At 43.3% G+C, this 23,423-nt stretch overlaps 1 protein-coding gene across 5 annotated transcripts in view; it reads right to left on the bottom strand.

The window, feature by feature from the left end:
• The window catches only part of NNT (nicotinamide nucleotide transhydrogenase), a 117,895-nt gene that overhangs the window by 43,287 nt on the left and 51,185 nt on the right, over positions 1-23,423 (bottom strand). For all 5 annotated transcript variants that reach the window (XM_075541010.1, XM_075541009.1, XM_075541012.1 and 2 more), the window contains exons 8-15: positions 14,573-14,706; positions 14,129-14,320; positions 13,511-13,664; positions 8,462-8,623; positions 7,177-7,287; positions 5,415-5,560; positions 3,312-3,507; positions 641-874 (exon numbers count right to left, since the gene is read on the bottom strand). In XM_075541010.1, the coding sequence (XP_075397125.1) occupies positions 641-874; positions 3,312-3,507; positions 5,415-5,560; positions 7,177-7,287; positions 8,462-8,623; positions 13,511-13,664; positions 14,129-14,320; positions 14,573-14,706 (1,329 nt within the window). The remainder of the gene's footprint in view (positions 1-640; positions 875-3,311; positions 3,508-5,414; positions 5,561-7,176; positions 7,288-8,461; positions 8,624-13,510; positions 13,665-14,128; positions 14,321-14,572; positions 14,707-23,423) is intronic.

Genomic DNA, 23,423 nt, shown 5'->3' with positions numbered 1-23,423 from the left:
TTCCTTCCCTTCCAGTTCCATTCCCACGATGACTGGCTTCAGCAGAAGCAAAGTTGACGAGAGGGCCCTACGCGTGCCTCCCTTTTCCGAAGAAGTCCTATTTGCTGGTCACGCACACTTCGTCAGCAACCTTCTATCGCACTGCAAGGGTTCCACGGAGGTTGTTTTGTGTGTATTCACCACACGGCAACGAGTCCTTCTAGGCCAGTATTTCCCAAAGTGGGCAGTACTGCACCCCTGGGTGGGGGCGCACTGGAGCAATTGGGGGGAGGGGGGGTTTACACCAGATCCATATACCTTATCCTGGATCATGGGCTAAAGCACAGAAGTTTTTCATTGTCAGGGGTGGGGGGGGTCACTGAGTAAAATCTTTTCTTCTTGCAAAGGGTGCAGTAGGCCAATGGACCTGTGTTCTAAGGAAACGTCTAAGCACCAGTTTCCTCCACTTGCTGTCTGCTTTGAGGAAATAGCTTCCTGGTTGATTGTGGCTTATAATGAGAAATAGATGGAAGTCATGAGGGGGTGGGGACCAGCTTTTATACATTCCTAGGTTGCATATTCATGCACTTCATGTAACAGGTGAGCCAGACCACCCCGCACACGTTCTAAACAATATTCATCTCAATGTTGAGTCACTCACCCTGCAATTTTCCGTAGGCAACAAGGGACCCGCTGAAGGTGACACCACCGATGTAAGTACCGAGGTAGGCCACGACCTTGGTGAGATTTGCTGCTGCATCCACAGCGAAGTGTGGATATTCTACGATGTACTCAGCTATGCAAGTCAGCACAGCTGCCAAGCCCACCAAACTGTGGAACGCAGCAACTAACTGAGGTAAGTCAGAAATCTGGATGCGCTTGGCGATTGTCAAGCCTGTTGAGAAATGAAAATCAAAAGGAAGTTGAAAAACGACAAGCTCTCTGACAAGTTACAAGAAGGATCTCAGTTAGGAGTTCCCTTCACTGTCACCAATAACTATCTAGATCCTACTTCAGCTCTCCAAAAGATAAGAACACTGGTACTGTGTGTGTGTGTGTGCGTGTGTGTGTGTGCGCACCTTCAAAATAGGTTTATGCCGCACACCTTACCAAGGCCAAATTCTAAAGAGCCCAAACATACACAATCGTTCCCCTCATATGCTCTGCATGCTCCCCAGTCTCCTGATCCTTCAGATTGCTGAAAACACCGCTCAATCCCCTGGAGGCCCCTTCCCTGTACAACAGCCCACCCCTTCTCTTTACAAGCTAAGCACTTGCTCCTGATACTATCAGGAGCAGAGAGAATATGAGGAAGGCCTAGGTTTTCAGGTGAGCAAGGAGGAGCCAAGTCCAGCGGTACAGAAATACAAAAATACGGGTAGGAAAGGTCCAAATTAAGAGTTTCTTTAACAAGGGGCACACAAAGTTTATGACATGCTGATAAATGTTGCAACAACCAGTTCCTGGTGGTGGGGTGGGGTTGGCGGGGGGGGGGTAATATGTGCACATCGAAGCACACCCGAGTTCTTACTAACAGAAAGGTGCATAGTACGAGACTTTTAAGTAGTCATAAAGCATATGCTGTTTTATAAGGCATCCCACACAGCCCGCTGATTTTCACAGCATGTTTTGCTGATGTTTGCCAAATTTTTGTACCAATAGGCTAGTTCTATTTGAAACTGATTAATGAGTGTAGTTCCAATCATTAAGACTGAATGATATTTTTATTCACATTAGCAAGATGAAAGTGAAACAAAAGGTGTATCTGACAGCTTCACTTTGTCAATGTGACTGACTTATTTGCAAAGTCGAAAAAATAAGAATAAAACTCACTGCCACCCAGTTGATGCCAACTCACAATGATCCACAGGTAGAACTGCCCCTGTGAGTTTGGGGGGATCTAACTCTTTACAGGAGTAGAAAGCTCCGGGGCTGGCTGTTTCTAACTGCTGACCGCTCAGATCAGAGCCCAACGCATAGCCAGTATGCCGCCAGCCTCGGCCGAGTCTGACAATCATTTACGAATGTTAAAAGAACACTTCACCCTTTTTTGTGTGCTACTAATATAACAGCTACAGACACGGCACATGTCTGTGTTGAAGTTGCAATATGAACCTTTAAGGATGGGCAAACTAGGAAATGATAACTTCCAGCTTTCTACTCCTGTGGATGGGCATAGTGGAGGCATCCAACGTTCCGCTACCACAGTGACGTCCCTGAGCATGGGCTGAGGGAGAGATCTGCAGCGGCATAGCCTCACACAGGACTTCTACCGGACAGCGTCCACACTGCCAGTGAGTCAAGTCTGATCCAAGGCTGTAACGCCGTCACGACAGCAATGGCCTCATCTTTCTCCCATGGAGTGGCTGATAGGTTTGAACCACCGACCTTGCAGTCAGCAGTCCAACACTTATCCAACAGCGCCACAGGGATCCTCCAGAGAGATACAAAAGATGTTGAAAGCATCAAGAGCACAGATAATAAAATCTAGTCATGTAATTAGAGAGTGAGACATTGAGTCTTATCAACCTTTGTTTTTAATACTCATGCAATTTACTTAATTCTCAGGTTATAGGTAATGTAATTGTTGTTAATGGCTGTGTTTAACAACTGACTCACAAAATTCCTGAAAAGAGTTATTTTTCTCCTGCTGGCACATGTGTTTTTCCAAGTTCTTAACAGGTCTGTGAAAGCAGTGTGTTCTACAATAATTTGCCTCCCCAAACGCAAGAAACTCAAGCCCACTGCTACCAGGTCGATTCCAACTCATAGTGACCCCACCGAAGAGCAGAACCGCTCCTGTGGGCCTCCAAGACTGCAACTGCTTATGGGCGCCGGGGCCCCCTCTTCCCCGGCAGAGCAGCTGTGGCTTCCTGCTGTGAGCCTCGCCCGCTGTGCCACCAGGGCCCTTTATTCACACCCAACAGAAGAAGAGAGGAGCCTTTATCTGACACGTAAATGAGAACTGTGACCTCCCATTCGACCGACCGCCCGCCCGCCTGGACACTCAGTCAGTGGAGGAAAGTGAAAACTGGGAAGAGGGTGTTTCAAGCCCACTCTTTGCACTCCGCTGACATGGTCACCCAATGTTTTTAAATGCTTGCATTTAAATGAAAGCTGAACCAGTTTTGAAGGATTTTCATTAAAATCATCACGACTGGAACAACTGCTGATTAGGCAATTTAATGCTTGGGTCCTTGTCGGCCTCAAAGCAAAGCGCATGCCCAGAGGGAGAAGGGCCCTGTGCGGGCTTCATTCTAACAAACGACTTGTCAGTAGCTCATTGCTCTAGGGCAGGGGCTCCAATATAAGTAGAACCCACGTGTGCTTACCAATGGTACCGCCCAAAGCCATCGCTCCAGACATCTGAGCTAACAACTCCGGGCAGGGTTTGAGGCCTCCCAGGGTGGCTGCCAGGCCTCCGGCAACCCCAATCATGCCCAAAGCATTGCCAAGACGAGCTGTCCCTTGGGTGGAAAGGCCGGCCAGGGCACCAACGCAGCACAGCCCTGAGCTCAGGTACATGATCTTTCAGAAGGAAGGGAGAAAGAGAGGACATTACCACCTTCGGTCTGTGAACGCAGGGAGAACCCTTGTGATAAAAACATGCTTCTCCTAGGACAATGGCACATTTAGACAACAGGGGGCCGCCTGCGGTCTTCCCGGGTGTTTTAGTCTATGTTCCTATGCACCAGAAACAGCAACGCATGCATGTGAAATACCATTTGTGAGCATTGATTTCTTCTGCATGTGATTTTCACACATGAAGGCACACAGAAGTACGTAAATGTGCTATTAGAACGTTCAAGGGACAGGTTGCCTTCACAAGTCAACTGAAAGGATCTGAAAAAACTCGTAGACGTGACAAAATTCTGCAAAGGAGCCAGGCCCACAGTTCTAAGTGGCAGGAACTGTGCCGTGGCCCTCTCTTATGTCATGATTTAGTGTCACGAGACCCACCGGAGGGAAGAATCATCATCCTCATTTTACAAAAGAAAAAAACCAACTCTGAAAGAAGTTACATAAAACCATTTACAAATGGTCAGTAAATGGCAAGTGGGGGGCACTCAGCCATGGGTCTGGCTGACTCCAACTTTTCTTTTTTAAAAAAAAAAGAATTCTGTTCATTCGTCAAATACTGCATGTTTGTGGGGAAACTCAACCATTACTTTCAAGTCGATTCCAACTCCTAGTAAACCCTGTACGACAAAGTAGCGCTACCCCGTTTTCCAAGACTGTGATCTTTACAAGACAGATCTTTTTCCCATTGAATGGTTGCTGCTTAGAACCACCAGCCTTGTGGTTAGTGGCTTGCCTGTTAGACGCACAGCAGAAATCAAGAGATGCTTGACTTCTGCTGTCACAGAGGTTACAATCTAGTGAAAGTCTTTGAAAATAAAATAAACACACAAGGACAATACTGAATTCAGAAGAAAGTTCAGTGTTATATTTCAACTCGGAACTTTCAAAGTTCAATTTCACTGCTTCCATTTTTCTATACAGCACCCATGTTTTAAAAAATCATTTTATTAAAGCACCCATTTTTAAGCCACCTTTTAAAAACTGAGTCGGCCTTCAACAGATGGATAAACAAAATATGACATGAAAGGGAAAAAATATGACATAAACATACAGTTCAATGATAAAGAGCAACAGCAGATGCTATTCCAGGGGTGAACCCTGACAACATTACACTGAGTAAAATACACCACTCACAAAAGGACAAGTCTTGCAGGATCCACTCACATGAAACAGCTAAAATACAATGCATGAAAACAAAAGCTTATTACTGGTTACTAGGGCTGGATGAAGTGGGACTGGGGAGTTACTGCTTAAGGAGTGCTGAGTTCCTGCTGCGAGTGGTGCAACACTGGTGGAAATAAAGAGCAATGATGGCTGCATTGTTGGGCAAGTGCCCGTTAGTGTCACTGAATCATACACTTCAGTGGTGACGATGGTTATGATGGCAAGGTGGGTGTTTTGTTTTGTTGTTTTTTTTGGGGGGTGGGGGTTGGTTATATATATTTTGCCACAAAAAATAATAATGAGTTAGCCTAATAGTAGCCCTCTAATAGAAGTTGTAGAGATCACGTCTTTGTTATGGTGACTTATAAAAGAAAGTGGGAAAAAGACATAACAATTAATAAATAAAATACTTGAAATTGTACTGATTATTCCATTGTATCCTTGCAAAAACCCAGTCAGATACAGAAAGGGGATACTAATAACCTGCACAACGCTTTTTATAGATGGTAAAACTTGGGACAACAGGTAAACTTATGTTTGCCCCTTCAGTTGGAAGGCCAATGCGAGGTCTCCATCCTTAGACCAAGATGTTGCCAGGATGACTTCTGTATGTGCATAATGCAAACTCTTCAATCGCTGGAGAAGAAAATGTGGTGGTCAAACTAAAAACTTTCAAAAGAGCCTCTTACTTGTTCGATGTTATAACCACTGTAGAGGGCCGCCAAGTAACCTCCCACAAAGGTGCCGGCAGGGAGTAGATACAGGTAATTGTATTCTGGGGGATCGGTGGGCCGTTTGAACATGTCCAACATTCTCTGAGTCACCAGAAAGCCACCTGATCAAAGGAAAGGAAACGTGAAACTTACAGAGGAATCTCACTGAGCGACGTGGAGGTTTTTGAGAGCATTACAGTATTTCTTTTTTATGTAGATCCTTATCTTCTAAGGTTAAGAGCAATTTTAGGTCATATTTCCTTACTGCCATTGAGTCAATTCTAGCTCACAGTGACTGACCCTAGGGGACAGAGCAGAACTGCCACTGTGGGTTTCCAAGACTCTAAATCTTTAGGGGAGTAGAGCACCTCATCTTTCTCCCAAGGAGCAGCTGATGGGTTCAAACCACTGGCCTACATACGGAGCAGCTCAACCTGAGGCCCAAACCACCACCAGGGCTGCTCAGTAGGATTTCAAAACTTCAAAATTAATAGTGATTCTATTATTTGGGCCAAATCCAATGGAGGAGAAAGGACCCTAAATGATTTCCAAAAGAAAACACGCTATCAGAGTACAGAACCAACTGTTTCTGCATGACTAAAAGTAAATAGCCATTCAAATAGCTTGGGAATGCAAAAGATTATAGGTCATTACATTTTTTTTTCTAATATGCTATTCTATTTTTTTTTAATCCTATCATAAATGATAAAAAGAAAGTACCATATCAACAGGCACCAGGTTTCCTGGGCACATTAAAGGATTTTTAGCTACAACCAACCATCAAATAAGTTTCATGCATAAAGGCTGTGCTGGGCTTACAGTTTTCAAGAACAAACACTGGCTAGGGATAAGGGAAAGGCTAAAATTTTATCTAAAATTAGACTCCTTTGTAGATGTCACGGTGATAGCCCTAAGTCAAGTCCATGTAAAACTATGCATCCACTAACTTTCCAGTTAACTCAGCAAACATCATTGTGTTGGTTTGTTCTGGGAATACAGGCAGAGTCGCCTTTTTTTCTAAAAGAATTTCTAAAACTTGCAGATGAACAAAATATGTAATTTTCCTGCACCAAGACCACGTGTGGTCTGAGCAAAATGTTTTTTAAAAAACAAAAAATTAAAAATTTTTAAAAAACACAATTTGAGGGATGGAAATAACGTGGTTACCAAAGGGAGTATCGGAGAGACGGCTGGAGGAGATTAAAATGACAAACCTGACTTGACCAGTAAAACCTTGTCACTTGATCTCCCCTCTGGTTTGCTCTGGGCTCAATCTGGTTTTCAGGATTTTCTGGGTTGTCTTTCGCATTGAGGTTTATCTCTGATGCATTTTGTCATTGAAGGTAGACTTCTTGAATCCTTATTATTATGTGTTTTTCTGTCCTTTCGGTATATGAACCCCAGGACTGAGGAGTCTATAGAGCTAACAATCAGAAGGGTTCCTGGGGGGCCAAGTGGGTGGTGGTAAAGGGGAGCTGATATCACAGCGTTCAAGAAGGAACACAGGTTTGGAAACTGACTGAAGTAGCAACTGTACAATACCGCTTGATGTCACTGAATTATGGTTTGGCATGATGTCTGGATTAGCTCCTAATAAAATGGTTCAGAAAAATAAAATAGTAGTAAAAAACACACAATTCAATTCTTAAAAACCCCAATATCCATTTTAGGTATATTTTTGTTGGCTTCCGATTCTCCATTAAAAACAGCACTGTGGGCCTGTCCGGTGATGCCATACCTGCAATGTTGACCGAAGATATGAACGTAGCGAGAGCAGCCAAGCCCTGAGAGGTTGTGGTAGGAGACAAATGTCCTCCCATCAGCGCCAATCCACCGACTGCAGTCAGCCCTGAGAAGAAAGGCATCAATAGGGTGAATACTACGGTGATGCAACCAGGTCGGCTGCATGGCTCAAGGGTTGCACCTACACAGGTTCATAAAAAGGAAACTTCCTGATGAAAACAAAAGGCAAGGCAGCTTTCGTGCATTTTCATTAAAATGAACACATTTCCTAGAAAAGACAGCTGACAAGATATCTTATAATCATTCTCACAGAAGCACTACTGTGGGCAAAGGGGTAACATCATCTTTCCCCTCCCGCCGCAGCATAAGAACTGGACCTGCCTGTAACTCTCTGGCTCTTATCCCCTGATCTTGGTTATGGTCCACGACAACACTGTTTGGCAGCAAATGTGATCTAAACTGCACCCAAACTAGAAGGAATTACTCATACAGTACCTGATGGAGACACTGTCCTGACCTGGAACTAGACATAATGTCCCTGTGGAAACCTGGAAGCGAGGGTTCTGGCAATGTGGTTAGAGGAGACGACCAAGACCACAAGGCCTCCAAGCCAGGGCAGACCCACAGCTGTCCAATGTGGGTCGCGTTTGCAGAGAGAATTCTTGGGAAGCTGTGGGCAGGGCTGCCTGGAGGGTAAACCTGTACCAGAGAAAACTGCCTGGTTCTCCTATGCTGACAGGCTGGGCTTCCTGGCCCACCAACCTTCCAGAGAACCTGATGCCAAGCATGGCCCACTGCAGTCTTGCAAGGCTGAATGTTTGGCTGAATTAAAGAAGAGCCCCTAGAGCAGCAGTTCTCAACCTGTGGGTCGCGACCCCATTACAGTGATGAAGTAGGTACGAAAATCATGTTATGGTTTGGGGGTGGGAGGGTGTCAACACAACATGAGGAACTGTATGAAAGGGTCACAGCATTAGGAAGGTTGAGAACCACTGCCCTAGAAGTTACTGTCACCATGACTGTGTGAAGGACTGGAACCCTCTGATGAAGGCAAATCATACGTGAATGAAGTAGCTGGGGACCCGCACAGCCTGGCCTGCAGGCATCGCCTACTTCACAGTCCCCCCCTCACTCCCTGTGGAGTCACCCACAACAGCCCGGGCTGGAAGGAAAACCGCTAGGAAACAGGGGCCTTGTACACCTCACCTCACGGAAGGCCCTCCTAGAGTGGAACAAGCCGAGGAGACCCTAAGATGAAGAAACACCAGAAAGACACCAACCTGAGATGGCGTTCGTCACGGACATCAGTGGTGAGTGGAGCGCGGGGGTCACTCCCCAGACGGTGTGGTAGCCCACAATGCCAGCCAAGCCAAAAGTGGTCACCATCTGAGAAAAGGCCAAATTGGGAGACACAATGCCCAAACCCATCAAAGTAGTGAGACCTAGAGAGAGAAAGTAAAGCGTGTCATCAGACATCCGATTGACTCGGTGAGACTCAAAGTACACACAGCCCAACACAAGGCAACACGTGGGATAGTCAGTGCTTTCAAAGCCCGCTCCCTTGGCAAGAATGAATACGGATTTTAGATAGTTCATGTTTAAGAAGTGGGGAGGAGAGGGACTCAGGTATTTAAGGACAAAGCACAACTCCCTCAGCACCAGCACACCAGCACTGTGCTAAGATCTGGTAATATCTATGAATCACCCTGATAACAATTTGACATTTTCTCCTGGTGGTTTGTCCTCGTCCCTACTTTGACTTTCACTGACAATGCCACATATGTCTACACGAGCATTCTTATTCCAGAATCACAGGTCTGCAAAAGATCTACCAAGCTATTTACTACTTGGGCAAGACGTAACCTTTTTAAGACAGGACTTTTACGAAGCCAATTTTATGTCACTCGCACATTTGGCCAAGGAAGAAGGGTTTTCAAAGAGGAGGAAGGATTTCATTCACTCCAGCACCTCCCCAAAACATATGGCTTCCACCCACCCGGGAGAGAAGTTTTGCAATTGCTCCTGAATCTGGACTGGACTGCTGGCCCAACAGTCAGCTCCAGCCTCAGCATCAAGTCAGCAAATGAGGTTTCACAAAGAAAAAAGGGGGAGAAAATACAAATTAATTTAAGAATGTGCAGCATGCAAACAGTCAGCTCGGAGCACATATCTTTAATTATCACCCTCCTTAATAGCAAACATGTGGACAGCTGGTCTGCAGCTGAACGAAGACAGGGTTACCAAGTGGTCAATAAAATACGATCAGAGCAAGTGACCTTAAGCTTGAACTTAACTTTCCTGAACAAGCGGTCTTCTCTCCATGATCTGAACAGTCCCTTTACAAGTGGCAGCACTGGAACAGCTAAGAACTGGCATTACTTTTGCTGTAAAATACCCAATAAGACTGTACTCTTCCTTTAGATATTCCGATCTGCATTTAATATTTCCAGTGTTCCAACCCATAGCCTGTGAACCACCTGAAGGGGCAGTTAAATAGAATCTTTTAAGAACTCAAGAAGCAGTATAGAATTCTATTTTAAAATACATTTTCTTAAGACAGACTTCCTGGTTCAAATCCCGTGTCTACTGCAAGTTCATTGTATCATCTCTGACTTAATCTCCCTGCACTTTGGTGTCTTCATTCATAAAATTATTAAACCTCTTTTTTCATCTGTTAAATGAAAACAATAAAGTTGTTGTGGTGAAGGGTCGCTCGCAACGTACAGCAGAACGAAGCACTGCCAGGCTCGGTCCTGTGCCATCTTCACAATTGTCCCTATGCCCACTGGTACAGTCACTACGTCAATCCATCTCCTCGAGTCTCCTCCAGGGTCTTCCTCATTCCATTACCCCTCCACCAGCCACGATGTCCTTCTCCAGGGACGGGTCCCTCCTCACATGTCCACAGGACAAGACCATCCTTTCTTCTAGGGAGCATTCTACCTGTACTTCTTCCAAGACAGATGTGTTTGTTCTTTCAGCAGTAGGCGGGGCATTCAACACTCTTTGTCGCCAGCAGAAAATAACAATACCCCACCTGATTGAGTTCTTAAGAGGAATACATGGACTGATGCACGTGAAGATCTTAGCGCGATGCCTAGCACCAGGAGCCTTGGTTGTGCAGTGAGTTAAGAAGGCAACCACTGACCAAGAAGTTGGAGGTTCAGATTCACCAGCCATGTGCTCGGGCCATTGGCGTCCACACTGTACAGAACTGAAAATCCTACAGGGCAATTCTACTCTAACCTCAAGTGTGGCTATGAGTCAAGACGGACTTGGTGGCAACATGTTTAGGTTTGGTTTTGGTCAAAAAACATCCTGCCATCAAGTTGATTCCACCTCATGGAAACCCCATAGGGCAGAGGGTTTCTGAGGCTGGTGGGTCCAAACGCTGAACGTGCAGTTAGCAGCCCAAGACTTCTCTCTGGGCCACCAGCGCTTCTTTGGACTTGGTGGCCCTCAGTAAATGCTAGCTACTGTTATCCACAGAGGGGCCCAGGAGACCTAGTGCTGTTAACTGCAACCTCAGCCATTCAAGCCACCAGGAGCTCCAAGGGAGAAAAACGGGCCTTTCTACTCCTGGGAAGAGTTACAGTCTCAGAAACCCACAGGTACTGTTCTACAGGGCCGCTGTTAGCCGGCATCCACTCAGTGGTAGTGAATTTTCTTTGGTTTGTTTTTATTTTTATTTTCCATTAGTCGAGGAGGGAAGATTATCAAAATCTGCTGTTCGGTGTGTGAAGCATCTGAGATAGTAACCACCCACCTTAAGAGTTTCTTAGCAAACATTTAATCAAATAATGTCTGAAAATATCTTTAATAATAGCAAATGTGCTCTATCTATACTCTAACCAGTAAAAGGCATAGAGTAAAAAGAGAAATGTCAAAAGAGCAAAGCACTGGAAGAATGACGTTCAAAGAGATCCTAGTGAAAATACAAGTAAAACACTTGTTTCCAAAGGAGTGCGTCTTGTTTTCAGACACTTGGTGCTGTCAGGGAAGCACTGAGCTGCTAACGACCAGGTCGGTGACTCAAACCCACCACCTGCTCTGCAGGAGACAGATAAGACTATCTGTTTCTCTAAGTTTATAGCCTGGGACACCCTACGACAAAGGGTCACTAGTAGTGCAAACCTTTTTTATTTTTCAATATAAAGGAGAACATTCCTGGTAAAGAAAAACAAATAAAAAGCCATCTTTTATTCATTGCAATATGCCACTCTCATGTCTATTAAAATGCAATACACCACGGCTCAACAAACATTAAGAGAAACCTAAAAATATACATCGGACATCTCGCCCCCAGTGAGCCAATATTAACTCACAGGGACCCCTGTGGGTTTCTGAGATGGTAACTGTTAATGGGAGCAGAATGCCCTCCTTCTCCCATGGAGCTGCTGGTGGTTTTGAACTGCCAACCATGCCGAAGGTCAGCCTACCTCTTCACTCCTACACCATCAGGTCTCTTGGCCTCGCTATTATTCTCACAGCGTCCCAGTGGTGCAGTGGGTCACCTGGTGGGCTGTTACCTACAAGCTCAACAGTTCAAAATCACCAGCCACTCGATGAGGCAAAGACGACTTGGCTTTTTACTTCTGTAAAGAATTATAGTCTCAGAAACCCGTGGGCCAGTTCCACTCTGTCCTCTAGGGTCCCTGAGTCAGAATCAACTCCATGGCACTGAGTTCTGAGTGAGTCCTATTGGCCTATGAATTTCAAGAAGAAGGGGAAATCACAATCTACTGATAACTCTTCAAGTGCAACTCAATAATCCAGTTTCCCTTTGTTTGTTTCCTTAAGTAAGTGCAAGCAGGGACACCACACCAATTCACAATGCTCACAATCAGAGGCTTGTTAAGCCATTTCGCTGAGATTTGCTCTTTATTCAAGGAGTTACATATTTAGCTTTAAAACATCTGGGCTCCAATGGGATCTGGAGACTGCTAAGGCTACAAGAATTCTGTGTGCCTGGTTCTGGGCCTTCATTCTTTAAAGTTTCTGTTTTGTTTTGGCTCTAAGAAGATCTAAACATTTTTAATGTATTCTAGGACAGAAAAAAATATTTAAAATCAAAGAACCCTATTTCAGGCTGTAACGATTCATGAATAAAATAAGTAGTTATTCCTAATTTACAATAGTTCTTTACATGTTTTCATGAGGATTTTTTTCCAGTTCTGTTAAACGATAAAGACAGAAGTGAAATTTAAAAATATTGGATATTTCTTACTATTTGAGGAATGCAGACTGCTGGTCAAACATTCAAGAGTTGTAGTATCTGAGTATTTATTCTTCAAGCAAACCCTGGCTTCCAAGTCTTAACCATCAAAAAAACCACCAGCAAAAATAAATAAATAAATCTCCCTATGTGCACTGCTATCAGCATGTGACATGTACATCATTCAATATCCTTGATGTCGATTTTAAAAATTAATAACTATTTTTCAGATGTTCTTACAAGTGATAGGTTATTACTAGCCTGCATGTTGTTTCCTGTGCACTTACTCTAGTGTTTCACATATCTGCTCTGAGATCGAGTCATCAGTTCCACAGTGGAGATAAGTACTAGACCATTTCTATCAGGGGATTGTGAGGGAGGTGGGGAGCTGATACCAAGGGCTCAAAAGAAAGTAAATGTCTAAAAAAAATGAGGGCAACATATGTACAAACATACCTGATTCAACTGATGTTAAGAGTTGTACAAGCCCCCAATAAAATGATTTTTTTTAAAAAAGAATGAAAGAAAATCTGTCTTCCTAAGCCCAATTACTCATGAAGTCCAAAGATGGACAGCAACATTCCATTTACTAATTATTGCAATTACTATATGAGTAGTTACACAATTTCAGGTCTACTTGATAAAAGAATAAAAGGGTGGAGTTTAGCCTGTCAATCAGATCACAGTCTGATGATCCCTCCTTGTTGCCTTCTCATGAGGATTCCAGGTACTCTCTCTCTCTCTCTCTGCTTCACATACCTGTTGACAAGCCACACAGAACCATGCTGATGGCAGCCAGAGCCCTGGAGATGCATCCAGTGCCATTGGATCCATAGGATGTTCCATCCACTGGACAGTGATCTTCCTGCATTCAGCATCATTGCATGTGTTATGTGAGTCTGAAGAGGGTCTCGTGGACTAATATTGGACATATGGACTTGATCTGGACTGGCCTGAGATGTTCTACTGATGCATAATTACTTCTTGATATGAAGTACTCTCTTACACATATGAGCGTCAATGAATTTGTTTCTCTAGTCAACCCAGTCTAACACACACTGTTACTTGCAAATTCAAATACTCAGGGCTAAACCCTAGGAAGCAGGACCCTCACCTGCTGTGTATGCAGAAGCCGTTGTCATTGTTTTCCTGAAGGGAGTTATAGTAGCAGCTTTCTCAGCTTCTAGCTCAGCCACAGTCTTCTGTTTCGCTGGGGCACCTTGTGGAATATTCTTCGGTGTAGGAGCTGGGAAAATTACTTGGCCATCCTAACAGAATTATAAAATAATGGTTTGTTTGTTTTTTTAATCCAATACCCAAATTTCGAAAACGAGACTAGATAATCTACTGAAAAAAAACTTTGCCTTTTAAAAGTAAGTTTGTGCTGGTTGTACCTCTATAGACATGTCATTGATATGTGTCTTCAACATATGAACACAGATGAAATCCTCAAAGGGAAGATGGGTCGGAGCAATTGATTTTCTACCTTATTCAATTCTGTTTTGTTCTGTTTTTATTTCTGTGCTCAAAGCTGCATGTATTTTGGAAGGAGTCGTATGGATACATAAACCTTTGTAACATTTTTCTATATTTTGTGGGCATTTTTACTGGCAACAATTCCACATATAAATACTCTACTGGAATATGTCCAGTCCACAGGTTTCCACCATGGACAGGAACCCTTACACAAACTGGCATGAAAGCTGAGGAAGAAACGGCTCTCTTTACTTACCTTCATCACGACAGTTCCTCTGATGACGTGGCCCATTGTGCCAAAGTCAAAGTCATCCTTCACTTCAAAATAGAAATGATCTTTGTCAGGGCTGATGGCCTTTAGGAGTTTGGTGATGTTGTTGGAATACAAGGTGCTTGCCTGAGTGGCCATTCGACTGGGAAGGTCTGTGTAGCCTATGTGAGTAATTCCCTAAGGAAACACAAAGCCTGTTAGAAAAGCCAATCACCCTATGCTCACATCCTACCTAAGGTAATTCTCCCCATCAGGAAAGGTGTGAAATCAAATTTTTATAACAGAAATTGGCAAACAGCACAGAAACAGAAAAAAAGCTTTAACTAAAACTAATTTTTATTTTTAAACATTATGTAGCTCAAGTTTCCCCACACACCAACCCCAAAAGAAGCGAGAACTGGCCCATGGGTAGGACTTATTTTGCTATACCTTGTGAACATAAAGTTCTCCTGGCTTGGTGGTTTCAAAGTTTCCACCTGCTTCAGCAGCTAAATCCACAACGACGGAGCCTTCTTTCATTGACTCAATCATCTCTTTACGAAATAAAACTGGAGCCTTTTTCCCTATTACAAAAATCAAGGAAAACAACACGAGTCACCTCACAGTTTTTTAAGGGCCTATGTTCTTCCATGAGCCCCGATGGCACAGTGGTTAAAGCACTTGGGATCGCTATGGATCAGAACTGACTCGATGACAGTGGATGTAGTTTCGGGCACAGTTTTTCAATTACAACAGTAGTCTCTAGGCAGTCAGAAACACAGCATTTAAGATGTTAACCCTTTTCACGAGACCTAGTTAATCCACAGCACAAGTGAGATAGGTGATTCTCCTAAGGGACCACCAGGGGATGGGGATGCAGAGGGGAGCTATTTAGCTAGTGAGGTGGGCTTCTCACCACTGCTCTTCCTAAGTGGTCCCATAGCCAGCACCACTCACAAGGAAAGAAACCTTTGAATCTTTGCTCACCGAAATGCATCTTGTGAAAGACAAGAAGGAAACTTGGTCCTCCCAAAACTCTGACAATTCATAAAGGTCACAAATGTCAAGGGTATATTCAACAGTGACTTATGAATTACAAAATAGTGTTTCCAACTATCTTCTCAAATGCAACCAACTTTTCCAAAGCGTTCCAGTAATCTACCTTAATTGATACAGGATTACTTCAAGCGAAAAGACCGGAAAATTCCATTAAAGGAAAACAGCGGGATCCCACAGCTCCTGTCCTTTCATGTCCCTGCTCATAGTTAGTCTGGGCCCTGATGAGCCAGGACGGAGCGTAATGCTTGGAAAGTGAAATTAAAAGATATGGAATGTTTGCAATAACCTTTTACAGCCCTCCCATACAACAGTAAAGAGGAAAGATCCCTTTTTCATGGTGCCGTCTCTTTAGGAGATAATTCGCATCTTGAGAAGTTGTTTTGAAGAAGTTCAATGACTCTTACATAGAACATCAAACTCCCACCACCAGGATTTTTCAAGCTAAAATATATCAATCTGTTACATGGGGGGGGGGGGGGGGCTAGGACCCTCGTAATAGTGTTGTACTCAAATTCCATCAACCATTGGAATACCTTACCCAAAAGAAGGAGACACACTTGTGAGGCTGGCAGTCTGAAAAGAGAGTTACTAACCTCCCTGTTTACAGACTCTTAGTGAAAACATTGTCAACTTGATAAGTGAAAATCAATGAAAAATAAAATTCATACTATAATTGTCCGCTTTAATTCCACTTGACTAGAATACAGAAGACTGATAAAAGAAAGAGTAAAAGAAAGGTAATCTTTATTTGTAGCACCTGTAGATGGGAGGGACTGTAGAGACATAAAGTAGGGTGCTAATTTGTAAAGTGGGGTATTGATTGATACAGTGGGTATTTATGTATAATGTGGGGTATTGATTGATAGTGTCTTCTTTCTTGACACAGCCTTTATGCTTCCAGGATACAGCCCAAAGCCCAAGTCTCCTAAACATCTCTGAGGGCCTCCCTCCCTGGGCTGGGGCACTCTGCAGCACCACTCTGACTGGAGCCCTTGGGCGCCTTCTGCTGCAGTTGTTTGCCACCTGGCTTTTGTTAAGACTCTCTCTCAAGTGCTCTCTTCTGTGTCTCCACTAATAGGCAAGAGACATTTTCCTAGTCCTGCTAGTGTCAACATTTCTCAAGAATCTCGGAAAGCATTTCTTTCCCCAGTCCTAACCTCTGCCACCCAATAAAGCTACCTGAAAGGCTAAACTCCAGCTTGGGCTTGAGAGGAAGCACACCACGTATACCTGAGGTCTCCTCCTAGAATCCAGGTCATCCAGCCTAGCTCTGCAGTGACTCCACGTCTGCAACCACACAGCACACACAGTAAGTGTGAAGTGTGAGCCTGTCCGCTCAGGGGACTGTCATCCCTCCTCTTCTGATGCAGAGCCTCTCTTCCACTCTCCAGCTTCTTTCCTTTCCTACCCTTTACTTGGACCACCTTCTTAGAGGGATGAGCCTGGAGCCATGCTTGGCCATTGTGTTAGTCCGGGTAGACTACAGAAAAAATTCATAGACACTCGTGTATAAGAAAGAGCTTTATATAAAGAGTAATTGTACATTAAAAAATCCCAGCCCAGTCCAGATCAAGTCCGTAAGTCCGATATTAGCCCATATGTCCAATATCAATCTATAAAGTCATCTTCAGACTCATGAAACACATGTAATGATGCTAAATGCAGGAAGATTACAGGCCAGTGGGTGGGAAGTCTTGTGGATACAGTGGCGTAAGCATCTCAGCATGGGTCTCCACGTGGCTCCTCCAGCTCAGGGCACACACACGGGTCCATGTGTCTTGTCAGCTGCAATGTCTCCCAAGGAGTGAGCCAGCATCCTGCCTCCAGTGAGCTATTTATCTCCTTAGCGCCTCCAAAGGAGGTCATCAAGCTGCAACCTGATTCACAGGCTAAACTCCACCCCTCTACTCTTAATCCTCTCAAATTGACAACAGATTATATAACAACCATGTCCAAATTAGACCCAGGGCCGCACCCTGTGAATTCAGAGTGCACCAACGGGGGGGGGGGGGGTCCATCAACCTCACAAATGCTGATTTGGTATCCGACTTTTCCTACTTTCCCTCTATCTTCTGAGACACAGATAAAGATCAGTCCTTATCCTATAACGCTACTACTGGGTAAGAGGACAGCAAGGGGAGAAAACTGTTCAGGCTCCACAGAAAACAAGTAACACATAAGCTCTCTATTTTCTCTGACTTTACTCATTTGGCCTTCACGCATAATCATTGTACAATGGCTAATCCAACTTTTACAACATGCACATTTACATATTAACAGAGATAACTCGCGTATCCTGTGCATGTTAAGAGGGGGAGGGTTACTATTGAGTCAACTCGCGCTCATGGTGACCTCATGTAGGTCAGAAAACTGCACTATACGATTTGGCTCATTTTTCTTAAGTTGAACACTAGCCCTTTCTTCCTAGGCCCCTCTGGGTAGGTCCCAGCCTTCAGGTCAAGTGCAGTAGCCATTTGCTCCTTATTATCACCCTGCAATTCAATTGTTTTTGAAAGGAAAGCATATTCTTTCACAGTCACTTCTTTAGTGTACAGGTAAGTGACTAGAGAAAGCCACTATGAAACTAAGTTTAACAAAATTTACCTAAGTTACAAAGGAATGCATAAAGTCATGGAAAATATTTATGATCATGTATCGTAAGTAAACAAACAGGCAACGAAACAGTGTATATATAGGATGTTCCTATTCTGTAATTTACATATACAAATGTATACCTATGTATATGTGTACATTTTGATGAGTACCTATAATATACAAAAGGTATCTATACTGACATATAATGTATAAAAATCTATTGTCATCAATTCCAACTCATAGCAACTCCATGCGTTGAGTAGAACGACTACTTGTGATCTTCTTAACTGTAGCACTGGGGGTTAGACACTGGGCTGCTAACCATAAAATCAGTGGTTGAACCTACCAGCCACTCCAAAAGCGAGTGCAAGGCTGTTTGCACCTGGAAAGATTGACCGTCTAGGAAGCTCTATAGAAAGAAGGTCACTAGGAGACAGAACGAACAGGGTGGCAGGGAGTTTGATTTACTGGGGTTTTAATCTTTTCTGGAGGTGGAATCCCACTTATTTTTCCTGCTGGATGGGTTTGAACCACAATGGCTACATTAGAAGGACTGTGTAAAATAATGTCCATACAAAATCATGTGTCACTGCATAAGGGTATTATTGGGTATGAGACAAAATGATAATTTACTTGCTTCCTTGTGCTTTTCCCTATTTGCATTATGTTCTCTGAGAACTTGTTTGAATTTTATAACTTTATCATTTTGGGGTTTGGGAGGTTGGCTTGCTTTTTATAGTTTGAATGGAAACTTACAGAGCAAATTAGTTGTCAATAAACCAATTACATATACTGTATCACGATACTGGTTGCAACCCCGCTATGTAACAGTACTCCCCCAACTTCCTCTCTGGGCTCCCCGTTTCTAGATGTCTGGATTTCCTGCCGCTGCCTGCCTTCTAGGCCTGGTTTGGTGGCAAGTTCCCTCCTATGGCCAATCGCTTGGAGAAAAGCATTCATCATGGGAGCTATTCTTCGCTTTGTAGATGTGTCCAGCATTGGGCTATCTGCCCATGCACAGGGTGGGCTCATTCTAGAGGAGTGCCAACGGGCCACAGTCTTCTGGGTCCCATGAGTCTTTCCCAAGCTAGGAAGTCTGGCACTTTTAGAAATTTGAATTTGGTTCTGCGTTTTTTCTCTCTCGAGCACATTCTCTCTCTGTGTCCAGGACATTCTACCGTGATGAGAGTGCCCCCACGTTGGAGCTGCTGGTTCTTCTGGTATCAAGGTAGTAGAGGCCATGCTTCATGTGCTCCTTCAGTGTCAGATGGGAAGAAATATTTGACTCTTTAAGGGCCATTCAGAAGCTATGAAGATGCAGAACACTGTCTTTGTGGGCTGTTATACCAATTAACCCACATGTCCCCCACGACTGTCACCTTCAGCCCCCAGGCCTAGTGGTTCATTCCCTCAAGGTACTTGGTTATGGCTAAGAAGTTTTCAGAACTCTGCCCCCAGTAGCCTCTACTATATCCTTGGATATATTTGTATCACATATAAATACGTAAGCAGAAATGTTCTCGGCCTAATACATATACTCAACTATTATACTCCTATTTATTATCCCATATCTTTTCACTTTGCACATCTACTTGTGTATCTACTCATAGTTAGTTATTACTACTATGCAGGACTGCATATATAATAGTGTCTACCTTTATTGTCTTTTACTCTTGACTTCCTCTGAGTATCTTCCTTTACTTTGATCATGTTGTGCTCCACTCTCATTATTTATTGCCTTTCCCGTCACCCAAGGTCACCCAAGTTAGTATGTATCCACTTTCTACTTAGTGATTTACACCTCCCATCCCATCAGCTGCACATGATTTTTTTTAAATGTTTAAGTGCAATATGTCACTTTGAGGAGTAAGGTGTGTCTGACCCAAGCCATGTATGGTAATTACATAATCTCATGTTAACTGGAGAGTAAAGGGGTAGAATTTAGCCTGTCAATCAGGTCACAGCCTGATGATGCCTCCCTATGGATGTGGCCTTCTCATGAGGATTTTAGGGACTTCCTTTCTTCCTCCCTGGATGTAGGATGCACTCTCTCTCTCTGCTTTACCTTCCTGTGAACAAGCCAAATAGAGGCACACTGATGGCAGCCAGAGCCCTGGAGCTGGAGGAACTATATGGAGATGCTGAGATATTTCCACCACCACTGGATCCACAAGACTTTCCACCCACCAGCCTGGGATCTTCCTGCATTTGACATCGTTGCATGTGCTGCATGAGTCTAAAGAGGAATTTATGGACTAGTATTGACCATATGGGCTAATGTAGGAATTATGGACTTGATCTGGACTGGGCTGGGATGTTTTCTCAATATACAATTGCTCTTCAATGTGAAGCTCTCTCTTACACACATGAGTGTCTCTGATTTGTCTAGTCAACCCGGACTAAGACACCAGAGTATTTTCCTTTGCCTCGTATGCATGTGAAAGTCGAACATTGAGTAGGGAAGACCGAGGAAGAATGGATGCATTTGAATTATGATGCTGGTGAAGAATATTGAAAGTGCCATGGTCAGCCAAAATAACAAACAAATCTGTCTTGGATGGACAACCAGAAAGTTCCTTGGAAGGAAGAACGATGAGACTTCATATCACGTACTTTGGAAATGTTAGCAAGAAAGAACAGTCCCTGGAATGGACATCATGCTTGGTAAAGCAGAGGGGCAGCAAAAATTGAGGAATGCCCTCACTGAAATGGGCTAACAGTGACTGCAACAGTGAGCTCACACAATAATGGTGAGGACGGTGCAGGAGCAGGCAGCGTTTTGTTCTTTCGTGCTGTCGACCCACTGGCACCTTGCAACAACCACGAGCCCTGGTAACCATCAAAAAACATTTCTTGGGTGTAAACCTTTCCTGGACTCCTTATAATAGTGGGGTCATGTAGCGTGTGTCTTTCTCTGATTGACTTATTTCAATTAACATCATGTCCTCCAGGCTTTCCTGTGCTCTGTGGATTCTCCATTATTCATTAAGGTTACATAGTATTTACTGTGGATCTGTACCTGGTTTACTTTATCCACTCATCCATTGATAGGCACTTAAATTGCTTCCCTATTTCTGCTCTTGTGGATTACACTGCAAGGAACATAGAGGTACGTGTAGATAAGAGGCATGAACACAGGTGTACTTATTTGTGTCGTTGCTCTACTTCTCTAGGATTGTTACCTAGTCATGGGATTGCTGGGGCATACAGTAGTTCTATTTCCAACTTCCTAAGGTTACCCTTAGGAAGTTCCCAAGTGCTGGTAACATTTTACAGCCCCAGCAACAGTGTAAGTGATTCCACTCTCTCCACATCCCTGCTAGCATTTGTTGTTTTCTGAGGGTTTTGGACATTACTGTGATTACTGGGGTGCGATGAGATTTCATTGTTTTGAAGTGCATCTCTCTAATGGCAAATCACTGCAAGTTAATTTTGTCATTTGAATTTAGAGCTACAGAGAACAGTGATGAACATAATAGAGCAGCTGCCTTAAAGCACTTCCATGTGGATCAATTTATTTGAAAAATATGGAAAGTGCAGCAATGAAAATTGAAAACAGAAGGGGAAAAAATAGAGCAAGAAAAGAAGCAGAGTTGTAAATCAAAGTTCCAAATGAGTAACTCCTCAAAAAGAATAAGTCAAGAGAGGAGAATCTGAAAGGGCAATTTCAAAATACGATCTTACCCCGATGGCCTCATCTGACAAAAATGTAAGGCAGGATAAATGTGCAACACAAAGTGGAATGGTAAAAAACAGGACTATTGGCAAAGTGTTGGAAGAAAAAAACAACCCAATTGTGTTAGACAGGGTTCTCTAAAGAAACAAAACCATAACAATTCTGATTTTAGATAGATGATATGGATATGGATATGGATGTGGATGTGGAGGTGGATATGGATATAGATAGAGATATAGATAGAGATATAGATATAAATAACATGAAGAAATAAACAGCTAATCAGTACATAGACCAGTACAGAGGGCTCAGTTCAACTCACTTCCGTGAGTCAGTTAATACACTGGCAGTCCTTCAACTCATGAGGGCTACTGGTTTCAAGTCAAGGAAGCAGACAGCTGAGTCTTTTGTAGAGCAATACAGGCAGTCCGGCCAGAAGCAGCAAACAGCAGGGCAGGTCACCCACAGTCAGCTAGATGACAGAGACCGACAGTAGCTCAAGTGTGGTGAAGCAGGTCTCAAAGGAACCTCAAACTATAACAACGGTCCACAGGTTGGGTGTCCCACAGGTAGAATAGCTCGCAAGTTGAGGCAAAGAACTAGCTAAGGCAGCTGCACACTGGTCTGATCACCAGAGAGCAAGAGACAAAAGGGCAAATCTCGCAGAGCTATTTATCTCTTTGCCCTTCAATTAAACTGTAACCTTATTAATCCCACATGTGTTTATTGGGCAGGTTAGCACAATAAACCTAATTATCAAACCAATCAAACTTCGACTGAAGTGACAGCTCAGTATTTGTAAAAGAAGAGAATCATCCAGACAGAAAAGAAACTTCAGTGAGCAGATCTCTACTCTTTGTAATAAAACTACTTTCTAAATTTTGTCTTACATACTTTGGACATATTGTCAGGAGAGACCAGTCCTTGGAAAAGGACATCATACTTGGACAAGTGGAGGGGCAGCAAAACAGATAAAGGTCCTCAATGGCATGGCTGACATCATGGCTGTGACAATGGGTTCAGGAATAGGAACATTTACAAGGATGGTCCAAGAGTGAGCAGTTTTTCCTTCTGTTGTGTACAGAGATGCTATGGGTTGGACCCAACTCTTTACTATTTTTTTACTCCTTTTATCTTTTCATTCTCTATTTCTAATTTTTTTACTTTGTTTTGTTTTTAAATCATTTTGGGGGGGGCTCTTACAGCTCTTATCACAATCCATATGTACATCCATTGTGTCAAACACATCTGTATTTATGTGGACATCATTTTCAAAACATTTTCTACTCGAGTCCTTGATATCAGCCATTTCCCCCCTCCCTCATGAACCCTTGATAATTTATAATTTTCCCCCATGTCTTACACCAACTGCTGTCTCCCTTCACCCATTTTTCTGTTGTTCAACCGCTTCTAGGAAGTGGTTATATGTAGATCATTGTGATCAGTTCCCAGTTTCTCCCCCCATCTTTCCCTTACTCTCCTGAGATCTCTATTCGGGTCGGAGCCAACTCAGTGGCACTTAACAAAAGCTTCAAATCAATGAGGAAAACTTATGAAAGAAAGCATCAGTAGGTATAAGCATGAAAAGGGTATATATAATCATCCTCAAAAAAGTTAAAAGATATAAAAATTAACAGCTCAGAGAAGTTTAAATAAAAACCGTAAGATCCTAATAGATATAGATACAACAAACACAAATAGTCGATTCAAACAGAAACAGGATTGTGTATCGGTAGGTACAGGTATACATACATTTGTGCACAGACAGAAGTATTGACATGTACATGGCACATATAGATATGTATATACACACAAACCTATTCATAGTTACAGATATTTCTTGGATAACAACCAAACAGCTTGCAAGCTTGGTCTTCTAGATTTAAAGGCTTAACCAATAACTTCATGGAACGTCTCAGTCAGCAGGCCTAATACCCGTTCTGTATTCTAGTGAGGGGACATAGTGACTGT

Source organism: Tenrec ecaudatus, chromosome 2 (assembly GCF_050624435.1).
Source record: "Tenrec ecaudatus isolate mTenEca1 chromosome 2, mTenEca1.hap1, whole genome shotgun sequence".
Taxonomy (NCBI): Eukaryota; Metazoa; Chordata; class Mammalia; order Afrosoricida; family Tenrecidae; genus Tenrec; species Tenrec ecaudatus.
The sequence above is the reverse complement of the archived record's forward strand: the minus strand, read 5'-3'. Positions and strand labels throughout refer to the sequence as shown.